The 13,066-nt window shown below is 44.8% G+C and overlaps 1 protein-coding gene across 1 annotated transcript; it reads left to right on the plus strand.

Moving 5' to 3' along the window:
• The first annotated feature begins 5,072 nt into the window (after positions 1–5,072).
• On the plus strand, positions 5,073–9,771 carry LOC101758178 (myb family transcription factor PHL7). Its single transcript, XM_004956458.4, has 7 exons — positions 5,073–5,375; positions 6,455–6,677; positions 7,374–7,450; positions 7,542–7,584; positions 7,662–7,719; positions 8,264–8,333; positions 8,931–9,771. Exons 2-7 carry the CDS (start codon positions 6,467–6,469, stop codon positions 9,411–9,413), a joined length of 942 nt encoding a protein of 313 aa, XP_004956515.1. The 5' UTR covers positions 5,073–5,375; positions 6,455–6,466; the 3' UTR covers positions 9,414–9,771.
• The last annotated feature ends 3,295 nt before the right edge of the window (positions 9,772–13,066 follow it).

Genomic DNA, 13,066 nt, shown 5'->3' on the forward strand with positions numbered 1-13,066 from the left:
ACCCAATCGACAACGGCAGCCGAACTGAAGCCTTGTCACGACACCTACCAACTTTCTCACGGCTCATGTAGTCGTCGAAACCTCCAGGCGTGACCATGCGTCGACAGGGACCCGAGAGAAACAGACCGCACTGCACCGAGAAGGCCACTGACATGCGGGACCCTTCGCCGTAGGCTGCTGCAACACCATACTCCACCCGACAGAGTGATACCACCAAATCCGGACCTCTCGCAGGCTGCCTCGCAGTCACCACCACGATAATACAAACGTGCGGGGCCTCGCCACATTTGCTGTTGGACTTCACCTCACTATCATCGCCTCGATAAATCACCGAGTGAGGGGGCCTCGCCATGTCCGCCACAATACTCCATGTCACGGATCCGTTTCTTTTGTCGCTATCAGAATGGAGAGCAATGTTGCCCCACTTCCCATGGTCTCTATCAAACAGCTAAGCCGCCACCACAGGTCGACTTCGCCTCATTGCTCCACCCACGCACATAGCCTTCGCCGCCGAGGTAGTAAGACAAAGAAGTTGCTTACGCCATTTTCCGACGATGTACCGCACCGGAGTAACCCAACAAAGCTGAGCCACCTGCCGCAATCCGCTGCAAGCCTAGTCATCCCACGATGTCATTGCTGTACAGTCCCACACCGTACTGACAGTTTCCAAGCAACGCCAGCCGCCGCGTCCACTGCAAGTAGCCAACCCAACAAAAATGCAACAACCCCTAGCCGCCACCAAAATTGCGATCGCCTCCACGTGAGCGCAACAACCCCCGCCAAGCTTGCCATCCTACACCATGACGCCTTGCCACGCCGCAAGCTCGTCGCGGCGGGGCTGCCGCCACCGGCTGCAACCTCCCATGATCAACGGTGTCACCAGCAATGCCACAAGTCAAGTTGAGTCTTTAGAGACGACGCCTCCAAGGAGGGGACGATGCCAATGGCGCCGCCGTCACTCGTCGAGAATCTGGACAGGGTTTTTACCCAGAGAACCCCATGCAGCAGGGATTGAGCTCCAAGATGACGCCCCTAACGGGAAGAACGACGCCCTAGGGCACCACCGCCATCGCCATCAGTGAGATCGCCGACAAAGGCTTTCACCCAGAGCTATCACATCCGTAGCCACTACACACAGCTTGACACTCCCAAGACCGCAGCCATGAAAGCCCTCCGGGGGCAGGGGTGCCGTCATGCCTCCTCGTGCCACTCGTAGACCCCCTTGGTTGCACCACCACGACGCCTTACCGCAGCGTCGGTACACACGCAGTTGCTGCCGTGCATGGACGTCACTGCCCACAGCAGCCCAGGACCATCGAGGCGTGCCCCCGTGCTGCTGCCATTAGGCCGCCTCCGCCGTCACAGCCCGATCGTAAGCGCTCCGCGCCACAGGGCCTCCTCTGCACACGTCCTCCACTAGATGCCGCATCCTAGGTGTCGCGCCGTCGTGCCTGCGCATAGTCACCTCCTCGCCCCAGATCTGGCTGGGACACATCCCACCGAGCCGACACACGGGCCTTCTCCCGCCTCCACCGCCTGCACCCACGGCGTTCTCCCTACCGCATCTTGTCGTGCTAGTCGCACCCAGCCGCGGTCACTGTCACCGCGCAACCCCCGTGAAAGAGCAGCTAGGCCCCTAATTAGGTTTTGGTGAATTGAATGACAAAATGATTAAATGAATAAGTTATTTGCTTAAGATTGTGAGCAGAATTTTATTCTCATATTCATACTGTAATATTGTCTCATATGTCTCATATGTATTATATCACTCACAATGAAGAAAGCAAGCAAATATATGATCGCGTGATGCAAATGTATAATCAATGACAAGCAAAAGTAAAGTAAAATTGGGGATATGATATTATGATTGATCTATAAGTTTCCAATCATGTGATAGCTTGATTTACTAGTGAAGGGATCATGAAGTAAAGAATAGTGAGATTTACAAATGGGTATTGCAAGGCTTTATGTGTATATGATAAAAAGATATGGGCTTATGTGTTACATATTGGTCTTATTATTGGAAGCTTGCAATTCATGGGATATTCTATTATCAATCAAAGAACAAGCATTTGTTAGGGATTTCAAATGGGAATTCATTGTTGATGTCAAAAGCAAAACTAAACTTAATGTGGCAAAAATAGGTGAAGAAATAAAGTGAGATGCTAGAGTGAGAGACTAAGCAAGCTTTGGTTAAGCGACGGCTTGGATCATGTGCGTTTTGCTAAGGTGAAGTGGCTAGTATCCGGGAGGTTTCGAAGTATCATATCTAAACCTTACCAAGGGAAGCAATGCAATGCATCTAATCTATTATGCTTGATAAAATGGAGTGACTTAAGGATTCAAGTATGCTTGATAAAATGGAGTGATTTAAGGATTCAAGTATATCTTATCATGAATGATGGAAAATCTTAAGTCACTAGCTCAAGTTGGATGTGCTCAAGATGATAGCAATGTTGAGAGCCCTCAAGTGAATATTGATCAAAGTATGGCATGGTTGAAGACTTACAAGCTCAAGCAGATAATATTGTGTTTATATTTATTATTGAGTATAGGTATGCCGTACTATCAAGAAGGGATGCAACGTTAGCTAATTGACAACTCCAAAAGTACTCTTAGTTGACCTATGTGAGATTGGTCCTAAGAAAACAATTGAGTGAGCTAACTGTCCCGGCTTAGCTGACTAAGGTCGGTTCATCCATTAGGTGGACTGAGAGAGTGTCTCTGGAGGTTTTGGGACTAAGTCAGCCAAACCGGTCTGACTGGTTTGGCAGACTGGTCTAACCAGTCTAGGGGTAATGACTAGTTTTTTAAATCAGACCGGTCTGGCAACCGGTCTGACCAGTTTGTAATGACTAGTTTTTTAAATCAGACCGGTCTGGCAATCGGTCTGACCAGTTTGAACAGGTCTAATGGCTAGTTTCTGGTGTGTGGGGGTATTTATACCCCTTAGCCCCCTCCTTGGTGGGCTGTTGGTTACACACGCATTTGACATCATCTAGTGACCAGAGAAACTCTCCCCAACCTCTCTTTATGAGACTTGAGTGATTCTTGAGAAATCTTTGAGTTATGTTAAGAGAGTGATCTTGTGTGAGCATTAGTTAGCTGGAGAGCAATTCATAGCTTGAGCACTTGTGGTTCGCGTCGAGAAAGCCTTTGAAACATTTGTTAATGGAGGTTTATCTCCTAGATGCCTAGCCGTCGCCGCCTAGCTCCCATGGTGTGGTGGGCAGCGGCAAGTTTGTGAGGGCTGTGATTTTGCCTCAAGAAAAAGGTCAACTAGTGGGGACGAGAAAAGTGGTTGAAAGAGACTCAGCTTGTTGGAAGGGAGTTGAAATAGACTCGTATTCCAATATGCTCCTCAACGGAGACGTAGGATTCATTGCGGTGAATCTAAACTTTGGATAAACAAATCCTCGTGCCTTCATTTGATTTGCTTCACTTGTTGGTTTCTAGCAATTTACTTGTGTTTCCGTTTCGATCTACTTAGGTGTGCTTGTCTTGTGTGCAAGGACTTCTTTACCCTACTAGAAATCATCTACAGAAGCCACTCTCCAAGTTTGGTTGGTGTTAGAAGTCAAGGAGGGACTCAAGCAGCACTTGATATGCCACCTAGCCTGGACCGATCTGACCAGTTTAGCCTGGGCAGTGCTACTAAGAGGGTTGAAGTTTTGTAAATTGGTCAACTTGCCTATTCACCCCCTCTAGGCGACATCAAGATCCTTTCACCCTATCGCTTCCCGCAGCAACTGGGCCACCCCACCAGGCGACGGTCGCAACCGCCTCGGTGGATCCGACTCGCCGGGGGCGCCACCACCGGATCCAGCCGTGTTGGCTCCTTGAGAGCGCACGCGGCTCCACACCACCTCATCACCTGCACAATGCAGCTGCAGGCCCTCTCCAAGACTGCTTCGTCCATGCACGGGACTGTCGAAGGCCGCCACACCCATACCGTGCCCGCTACCGACCGTCGCCGCCACCACCGCACCTTAGGCCAACCCTTCCAAATCCAGGTGACTTCAGCCCAAATTGGGCGATTCCACCCTGCCGCCGCCCTCCTAGCTGTCGCACGGGCTTCCAGCAGGCCCGCTCCAGCGGCGGCGAGACGGAGGAGGGAGGGAGATGGGGTAGCGGTGCTAGGATTGGGGTCCACCCTTGTCGCCCCTAAGAAGCGTGGGGCCAAAGAGAATAGATATAGTGTAGATTAACCTAGAGAAATCAAAACGACGTATATTTTAAACGGAGAGAGTAGTATAGTGTATAGGCGTCAGAGTGTTCTAGTGTTTGTTGACATTGTCATTCCATTGCATTCTAACACTCTTGTTGTGCATAGTGTTTACAGAATGGAGGATTTTATATCGCCAGTTTCATTGTCTTCTCTTGAATATTGAAGTCTAGTGCTGTTAGTAGTGCACCAGTGCTAATATCCTCGTACAATCGTACGGTCTACAGAATGTAACTCCGATCACCAATTTCTATAAGAGTATATTATTTTTAAATAAATACGTGTATTTTATAAGCTTATTTTTCAGGATGAATTGGAGTATTTGAAGATGCAGCAAGAGGAATGTGGTTTAGTTTTTTTCTCTATAACAGTATTTGACTCTTATTAACCATGAAGAACTTTATGAAGAACTTAAAAAGCAGAACCAGAGTCTCATGGCTAATAATAAGTTTGTGCTATTTTTACATATATTCAGATAAAAGATCGTATTGTTTTAACCCTCAGGAGAACATTTCTCTACACAGAGTTTCTCAGGCTTATCTTGAGTTTTTTTCTCTTTATTTTTTGAAAAGTAAAGAGGTGAGGACTTTTACAAATGTCCATCAAAGTTTCATGTAAAAACTACCTATTCATACACACACAAAAAAAAATCTTGCGTTCCAAAAAGCCTGAATTTCGTCAAAACGATGATAAATAATCTTTTTGACCCAAAGTAAACCTTTTTAGGTGTTAGTCTTACTGCCATGGTGGACCTTTTGTTTTGGTCTACAAACAGTGTCATCACAGTGACGCCATCTTTCCTCTCTTCTCTATTAAACCGACGGCTCATTCCCCGTCTCCACTTGAGAGCCCCCTTCTTCCTCCCCTCGCCTTTCCTCCACCTCCTCCCCTGCCTCACCGGCTCCTCCCCCCAAATCCGCCTCCCCCGATTTCCTCCCCGCCTCGCGGTTTCTCGCGCCTCACCGGCTGCTGCATCACTGCCGGCGACGTACGGGCCCAGCACCGAGCCAGGCCCACAGGCCTGATTCCCTCGTCGTGAGGCGTCGCCGTTCCCCGCCCGCCCTCTGCTGGTGGCGCTGGGCTGGCGCGGTCCGGAGGGGAGAACCGGAGATCCGTCCGTGTCTGCTTGGATTGGCTTCTTCTTTGTCTGGTAAGCGACCCTAGCTTGCTCCGATTCCATGGATTCCAGTAGGCCCTTTTTAGTTCCCGGTCAAATCCAACCCAAATCTTTGCCTTTCGCTCACGCTAATTTGGATTCCGTTGCCGTGTGGTTCACTGTTAATCTAGTCCATCCCAACATCCAAACATGGCGCAAGTAGCTTCGGACCCTAGTTTGTATTCTCCTTGTTCAATGAGCACGTGCAAGAGCGATTGGCCGATCTCTCCGTTCACGACACAGCATAGGAGTTGGCATCAGCCCCAAATTTTTAGGCTGAGTTTGGTTACCAGTGTTTTTTTAAATAATTGGGTCTTCAACTGAAATAATGAATTCGCGCCCCTCTTTAGCCATGTTGGAGGATGGAGGGTGCTTCCTTTTTTCAGTTTTTCCCCTTAGCTTACCTACCTGTAACTGTAAATGGAGAACAAGAGCAGATGATGGTACTGCTAGTGTTTGATTAATATACTATTAGACATATATTGTGTCTGGGCACTTAGGTTTTTTTAGGGTGCGATTAGTCTCCTCTGGAATACTATTAGACATATATTGTGTCTGGGCACTTAGTTTTTTTAAGGTCTCCTCTTGAATACATAGGTTTGCTTGAAAGTTGTTTGTCCTTTACTCCTAGTTCCGTCCATCATGTTTTCATTCGCCTTAACTCATAAGGACCACACGAATCTCTGCATCTGCTAATATGTATGTATCTATCTCAGAGATGGGTATAAACAGTCACCTTTTTTTTGCTCTAATCATTAGTTGGTTTATAATTGTGCTTATCACTGGAACTAATCTTTTTCTGTGATTACTGTAAGCAAAAGTGTGACTTTGACCAGAAGCACTTTTATACTGTTAGTGTTTGTAGTAACAAAATTATAACCATCAGAAAGCACTTCTGAATGTGAATCCGATGACACTAATTTTGTATAAATGATTTATGTCATTTAAGGCTATTTGTTGGTTGAAGATTACAAAGTTTGAATCTTAAAATGTGTGCACCTTGTCAAATGAAACAGAGGGAGTATCTAACATTTGGCTCTTGATGTCTCTCTCTTTTATTTTTCCCCCTTCAGAGGATATGAGCAATGTACTCGCCCAAACCAGAAGCTAGTTTTGGCTCAACTCATACCAACTCAGTTGCAAATCAGCAGCAAATGGAATTAGCTGGAAACAATATGGGTCCTAGTAACGGAGCAAATAACAATAACAACCTAGCTGCAAGGCAACGCCTACGGTGGACAAATGAACTTCATGAAAGATTTGTTGAAGCTGTTACCCAACTTGGTGGTCCTGATAGTATGTGCTCATGCAACTCTTCTGCCTCCATTTCTTCTTTTAGTTTAATTTTTGTAAACATATAAGCAGGATGTTATTTTTTTGTATAATTGCGTAAGCAACCTGATAACTTCTGATTTGTTTAGAATCTTACTGGTTTCCTAGATATCATGAACTTCTGTTGTATCTACTGAACTTTCTTTTATACACAACAAAGGTAGGAAAAGATGACAATAACATGTAATTTCAATAGCTTGCAATTTAAAAAAGTGCCCTCAAAAATAAGATAGAGACCATTCAGAACTTTAATACAAAAGAAGTTCAATTAACTTTTGTTTTGTCAAGCAAAGTGGATGAGATGTAAAAGCTAACAATCCAATATGCCTTAACATGAGGATTTATGAGAGCCTGTTTTTAAGTTAGAAGCAAGAACACACATTTAAGCCCTCCTATCACTTGGTGTTGAATTTTGGTTCATCTATCCTGGGGATGCAGTTTAAGAAGTCTGGGTCCATCAATTTTAAATTTTCCTTTTGGGTCGTAATATTGTGAGTATCATCGAAGGGCTGTTTTCCTTAAATGAATGAAATTAATTGATCTGTGAAACAAGCAGCCAAATTTGTAACTTAGTTTGGCAGAAGTTTTGATGCCAAATAGAGGTAACAGGACCTGTAAATTTCTGCTTCTTCTAACACTTGAATTCCTCAAATGGGACAGGAGCAACCCCAAAAGGAGTTTTGAGAATTATGGGTGTACCAGGATTAACAATATATCATGTGAAAAGTCACTTGCAGGTACATTGGTTCAGCATGATGCTTGCCCTTTATATTTCCCTTTTTTTCAGTATCATTATTAACTCATTTAGTTCCAACCTTCTTGTTTCAGAAATATAGGCTAGCAAAGTACATTCCTGATGCTTCAACTGATGGTAGGTGAACATACTCATAGCCACATATTTGGTACTTGAGTATTATTTTTATTGTTCCTAATTTATATCTCATGTAGGCAACAAGGCTGATAACAAGGACCCTGGGGATTTGCTTGCGGGACTTGAGGGATCTTCGTATGAGCACACAACTCTATTTACTTTTGATTCACTGAAGAAATACATGATTCAAAGTCTATTTGTATTTCCCTTTTGAGCCAACCTTTGGTATATTTATACTGGCATAGCAGCATGGCATGAGATGGAACATGGAAGTATGCAAATTTATGTCATATTTGAAGTTACTGGGAAAAAAAAACATGTAGCATAATGAGTTCTCTTAACTTTATTACTCTTGTTATGTGTACTCTGTTAGAATAACACTGAGAACTGTAATTATTTTGAAACCTCAAGCAATAACAGGCCATGACTAGATCGAAATTGAAACCACAACTATGTTATACTGATTTCTGCAAAATGAAATTGCAGCCAGATATTACTTAAGGTGCATAAATGTTAGATAAGAAAAAGAGGCTGAAATAACTTCAAAATGACCAGTAGTGCATTATTTATTTCTTCTAGTGAGAACTGATATCTTTTTGGGTCCATTTTAGTTCTTTGTTTTATTTACACTTCATTTTTTATTCAAAGGCGTTTAATCATTAGAACTTTTGATTGACAGTGGGTTGCCGATATCTGAAGCCCTCAAGCTGCAGATGGAGGTCCAGAAACGGCTGCATGAACAGTTAGAAGTAAGTCTTTACTACATGTTCCAACTTTCCATCCTTTACCTTTTGTTGTCTTATCAGAATGTATTTTGGGATCTGGTAATATACCAGGATAATCATTTTTCTTCTGTATTCCATAAGAAATTTTATTTGTTGCAAATATTTGTGATACTTGACATTCTCTGTGAAGGCCTCACAAGAACACATTTAGCTATGCCCTTCCACATTATCTAAGACTGCCCTAGAATAAATTGTATCCAATGTTAATTCTCATATCATTCATGATTGATCTCTGTTGCTGTGCATGTTATGTCAATGTATCTACAAATTAAAAGATGTACTAAAATCACCAAAAGATATAGTAAAATCATCTACATCATCTCATTTGGCTAAATACCAAAAATGAAGTTGCAAAATCATCTACATCATGTTATGCTTTTATTCTATGGTGTCAACTCTGGATGATATATGTTGTTCGCATTTTAATTTATATTTTCAATAATGTTACCAATTTGCTAAGTAAATGGGATGATGTTTGCAAATAGGTAGATGCACCAGTCAACTGATAAGACTATTCAACAGATCAAATACTGAGATGGTCTGGTTTTACATTTTCTTTAGGTACAAAGGCAGCTGCAGTTGCGAATTGAGGCTCAGGGGAAGTACCTCCAGAAGATCATTGAAGAGCAACAGCGCTTAACTGGTGTGAAATCTGAAACTCCTGCAGCAGGTGCTTCTGTCACAGTATCAAGTGATCAATTCCCTGACTCTGAGCGGACCGAGCCCTCGACTCCTGCACCGACATCTGAGTCTCCAACTCAAGTTGGTGCTTCGAATAGAGACACTGGAGAACGAGCTGAAGCAACCAAGAGCACCTGTCATGGTGATTCTCTCTCCCGTCACGAGCCACTGACCCCTGATTCCAACTGCCAGAATGGTTCTCCTCCTGCGAGTCCAAACCACGAGAGGGCAGCAAAGAGGCAACGGGGCAGTGGTAACGAATTCGTAGATGTGGAGACTGATTTTTCCCATCCGCGCCACATCTTTGAGTCGAGCTTGGGCCCAGAGTTCGAGCAGTATTCAATGTCCTACTCAGGCCATTAGATTCTGATGCCCCCATCATCGCTAGCTTGTTGAGCAGGGTGCGCATGATCTGATCCATGTCTGTAGGTCCTGGGTAGAATGATGTTGTCTGAAGGTGTGTATTGTTGGTAGACAGAGTTGTAGGCGTCCAGTGATTGTATACATGACAGCTTATAAGTTCCTAGGTTTGTAACATGTATGACCTGTCTGCCGTTCAGAGGAGATGTTGGGAGGAAGATTCTGTTGCTGTGTGTTACTTGTACCATGTTGGTAATCAGTGTCGACAACTGCTTAACATGAAATCAGTTTGATTTACTTCTCTAATCTGTAACGTCTGACTTCGATCAGAAGCTGAAGTTAATTACAATTGTGGAAGGCAGGAACAGTGTTGTGCTGGTCCAAATGGATGCTTCTATCTTCTGGTTCGGTTTGTCTGCATGATTGACCATGTACTACAATTTGTATATAATGGTTATTGTTACAATTGGTAACATATACTTCCTCCGTTTTTCAAAATGCTAGGTACGTAGATTTAGCTATGTATCTAAGACAGAAACCTATATTTAGATGCATAGCAAAGTCTATGACTCTGTTTGTATACGTTTTTCTGGAACTCGCTTATTTAGCAAGCAGACTTATTAGATAAGCTTGCTGCTAGAGAAACTGCTATCTGAATAAATTGAGTGTTTAGCAATCTTGATTATTTTGAATAACCTAGGTGTCCGGCAATCCTGATTATTTTATATCGATTTTCTATCATAACCGGTAAAATGACAGAATGTCTCTGAGGCTGATACTAGCTCATTTTTGTTGTGAATACGAGGAGAAGATAATAATTCTAATATCTCTAGAGTTTGCTAAACAGAAATTACATTCCTAATATCATCCACGCAGTGTTGAAATTCAAAATGACTGCAGTATTAATGAGACAAATTAGAACTTAGTGTCTATTGTGCAAACGTCTTGCTTGCCAACGGGCGTCTTTGGTCATATATACTTGGATATTGCTGTTGTCCTAGCACTCTTGATTAATATAATGATAATTTCAGTAATATGTCTTCGGCCAAATCGTGAAAAATAGTGTCTACTTTTTCGATCGAATTGTTGGACGAAGGGAGCAGCTCTTGGCGCAGAAGGACGAAACACATGCTTCCAATGACCTCCACGAGCGGTGGTAGGGCGGTTGGGGGCGGACCGGCCCTGACACCGGCGTCATAGTGGAAGGGGGCGGAGAACAAGGATGCGGCGTGGACGTCCACGAATCGTCTCCAGGTGTGGCCGGCAGGACGACGAACGGGTCCTGGACGGTGGCAGACGGTCGGACGGCCGCAGATCGGACACACGGTGGATCGGAGGGAGAGCGATTGAGAGCAGGAAGCGGGGGTGCCAGCATCGCTGCATGCGGATTGGCAAGCACACGACGCTGGATGGCAAGGAGACCGCCGCCGAAGGGCAGGAAGGCGGCCGAGCGTCGGCGGCATGGGATGCGGCGGGTGCGGAGTGAAGCGCAGGGACGGGAGGAGGCGCAGAGGGTAGGGAGGTGTTGGTGCAGTGGTAGAGGGGTACGCGGGGGAAAATCGACTCGCTTCAGCGATAAGTGGGACCGAGGACGCTTCCAGAAGAATCAGCATGGATGTTGTATTCTTGATTTTGAGCTAAGCAGGTGGTAAGCGAGAATTAAGCAGTCCGTTTAGGTGAGATTTTCCTTATTCTCGCTAATAGAGAAATAAACGGAAACAAATCGAGATCTAGAAAATCCAAATCCAAAACGATATCATATATGTACAATAAAAGAGGCCAGCATTATGTGTTTTTGGGCTTCTGGCTTTGGTATGGCCCACGTGTCCTTCGCCGCCGCGCGCTCGGAGCACGGCTCCTGGATCGTCGGCGTCGGCGGGCCACTGGGATCTGCCACAATGATCTTCGACCCCAGCCTGCTTTTGGCAATGGTATCCGAGGCACATCACACAAGCTACCAGCCCGCACACCACCCTCAAACGCGGCGCAGCAAAGTAAACTAACACTCTGTTTGTTTGAGCTCCCAAGCCCTAAGCTCAAACAAATAATGAATTTAAAAAAATTAAGTTTATATGAAAAGATAAAAGCTCAATTTTATCAGCTTTCATAACTTTTTGAGTTTAGGAAGCTAAACTCATCTTCTAAAAATATTTTCAGAAAGGTTCAAAGCTGCAGCTCAAATAAAGGCTTGTTTGATAGGATTGTAGCTGTGGTTGAAACAGCTTCAACTATGGTTCCTCCGATGAAGCAGCTTCTCTGGTGGAGCTAAAGCTATTTTTGAAAAGTGTTTGGCAAAACGGCTTCTTCTATATTTTGGAATGGATGTAAGAGGTCAAATGTCATATATGCGCTTAGACGTGTAGAATGTTTGAATAGATAAATTAAATGTTTAATGTTAGTTCAAAATTTGAGTTCATTTAAAATTTAAAATAAATTAAAGGGATAAATGTGTGGATAAATTGAATGTTTCGTGTACCATCTTAGAATTTGAATCCATTTTGAAATTGAAAAAATAAATGAAAAAAATTCGTTACTTTCTTTTTCTTTATCTTTTTTCTTTTCTTCCCTTCTCCTTTTCTTTTTCTTTTTCTTTTTTTCTTCTCCTTCCTTATCCAACCGAATGGTCCTCCTCTACCCACCTACCTTGTCCCTCTTTCATCCCATCCTCTTTCCTCCCACCTCCCTGCACCAGATCGGCCCACCGTTGCCTTCTCCAGGGCGCCGCACTCCCCGCGGGCCCCTCTCCCCCAACAAAAGCCTCCTTCTCTAGCCGCCACGCGCGCTGCCAGCCACCTTTCTATTTTGCTCCTCTCTTTCTCGTAGGCCTGCCACCGCCTACCACTGCCGGCTGTCACCGCCTCTGCGTACCACTGCTGGTCACCTCTGCCCCAACTCCTGGTGTTTGAACCTCCCGCTGCTAGCCGCCGCCCGTTGTTCCTCCACTTAAGGGCGATAGGGGAGGGAGAAAAGAAGGCAGTGGCAAAATGGGTGTAAATTTGGCAAACTCCAGGGGCATTATGGTACCGAATGGTGCGGGATGGATGAGGGAGCCGCGGAGAGCTGGTTTCCCCGACTCACATGCTCGTTTTAGCTCCTCTCAGCGGGTTTTCAGACAATTTCACTAAAAAAGCTATTTTGAAAAAACGTTTGGCACGGCTCCTTAAGAAGCTGGTGAAAAAGCCTCTCAAGGAGCCGCGACAAAGGGGGTCTAAACGTAGCCGCGGAAGCCAATTGGAAGTCGGGAACGAAGGTGCCGTTTCCTCCCACATGGTGGACCTTCCCTGGCGCCGATCTTTCTTTTAAAAATTGGCGCGACGCTATATGCTGCATGCTCTTGCAGCGATTAGTTTAGGGCCTGTTTGGGAGCACTCCACCTCAGAAAAATCAGCTCCACTCCACCAGCTCCACACTTTCCTAGCTCCACTCCACCAACTCCAAAAAAACATAGAGCTGTTGCACGTGTTTGGCTAATGGCAGTGCTTCAGCTCCAAAAATATGAGCACTTGTTGTGAATGTTCTATTTTACCCTTTGTAAACGGACCCACATGTCATACTCTTCTATTTTCTCCTCTCTTCTTCCTCTCTCTCCTCTCCTCTTCTCTTCTCAAATTTTGGAGGTGGGACACGCAAACGCCACGACGGTGGGCACCTGGCCG

The sequence above is a fragment of the Setaria italica genome, chromosome II, assembly GCF_000263155.2.
Source record: "Setaria italica strain Yugu1 chromosome II, Setaria_italica_v2.0, whole genome shotgun sequence".
In the NCBI taxonomy this organism is placed as follows: domain Eukaryota; kingdom Viridiplantae; phylum Streptophyta; class Magnoliopsida; order Poales; family Poaceae; genus Setaria; species Setaria italica.

Bases quoted from the DNA above. Each gene is read 5' to 3' on its own strand.
- LOC101758178 (XM_004956458.4), top strand. From the start codon at position 6,467: ATGTACTCGCCCAAACCAGAAGCTAGTTTTGGCTCAACTCATACCAAC. The intron at 6,678-7,373 runs GTATGTGCTCAT...CAAATGGGACAG, and splicing joins CCAACTTGGTGGTCCTGATA to GAGCAACCCCAAAAGGAGTT. The intron at 7,585-7,661 runs GTAGGTGAACAT...TATCTCATGTAG, and splicing joins TCCTGATGCTTCAACTGATG to GCAACAAGGCTGATAACAAG.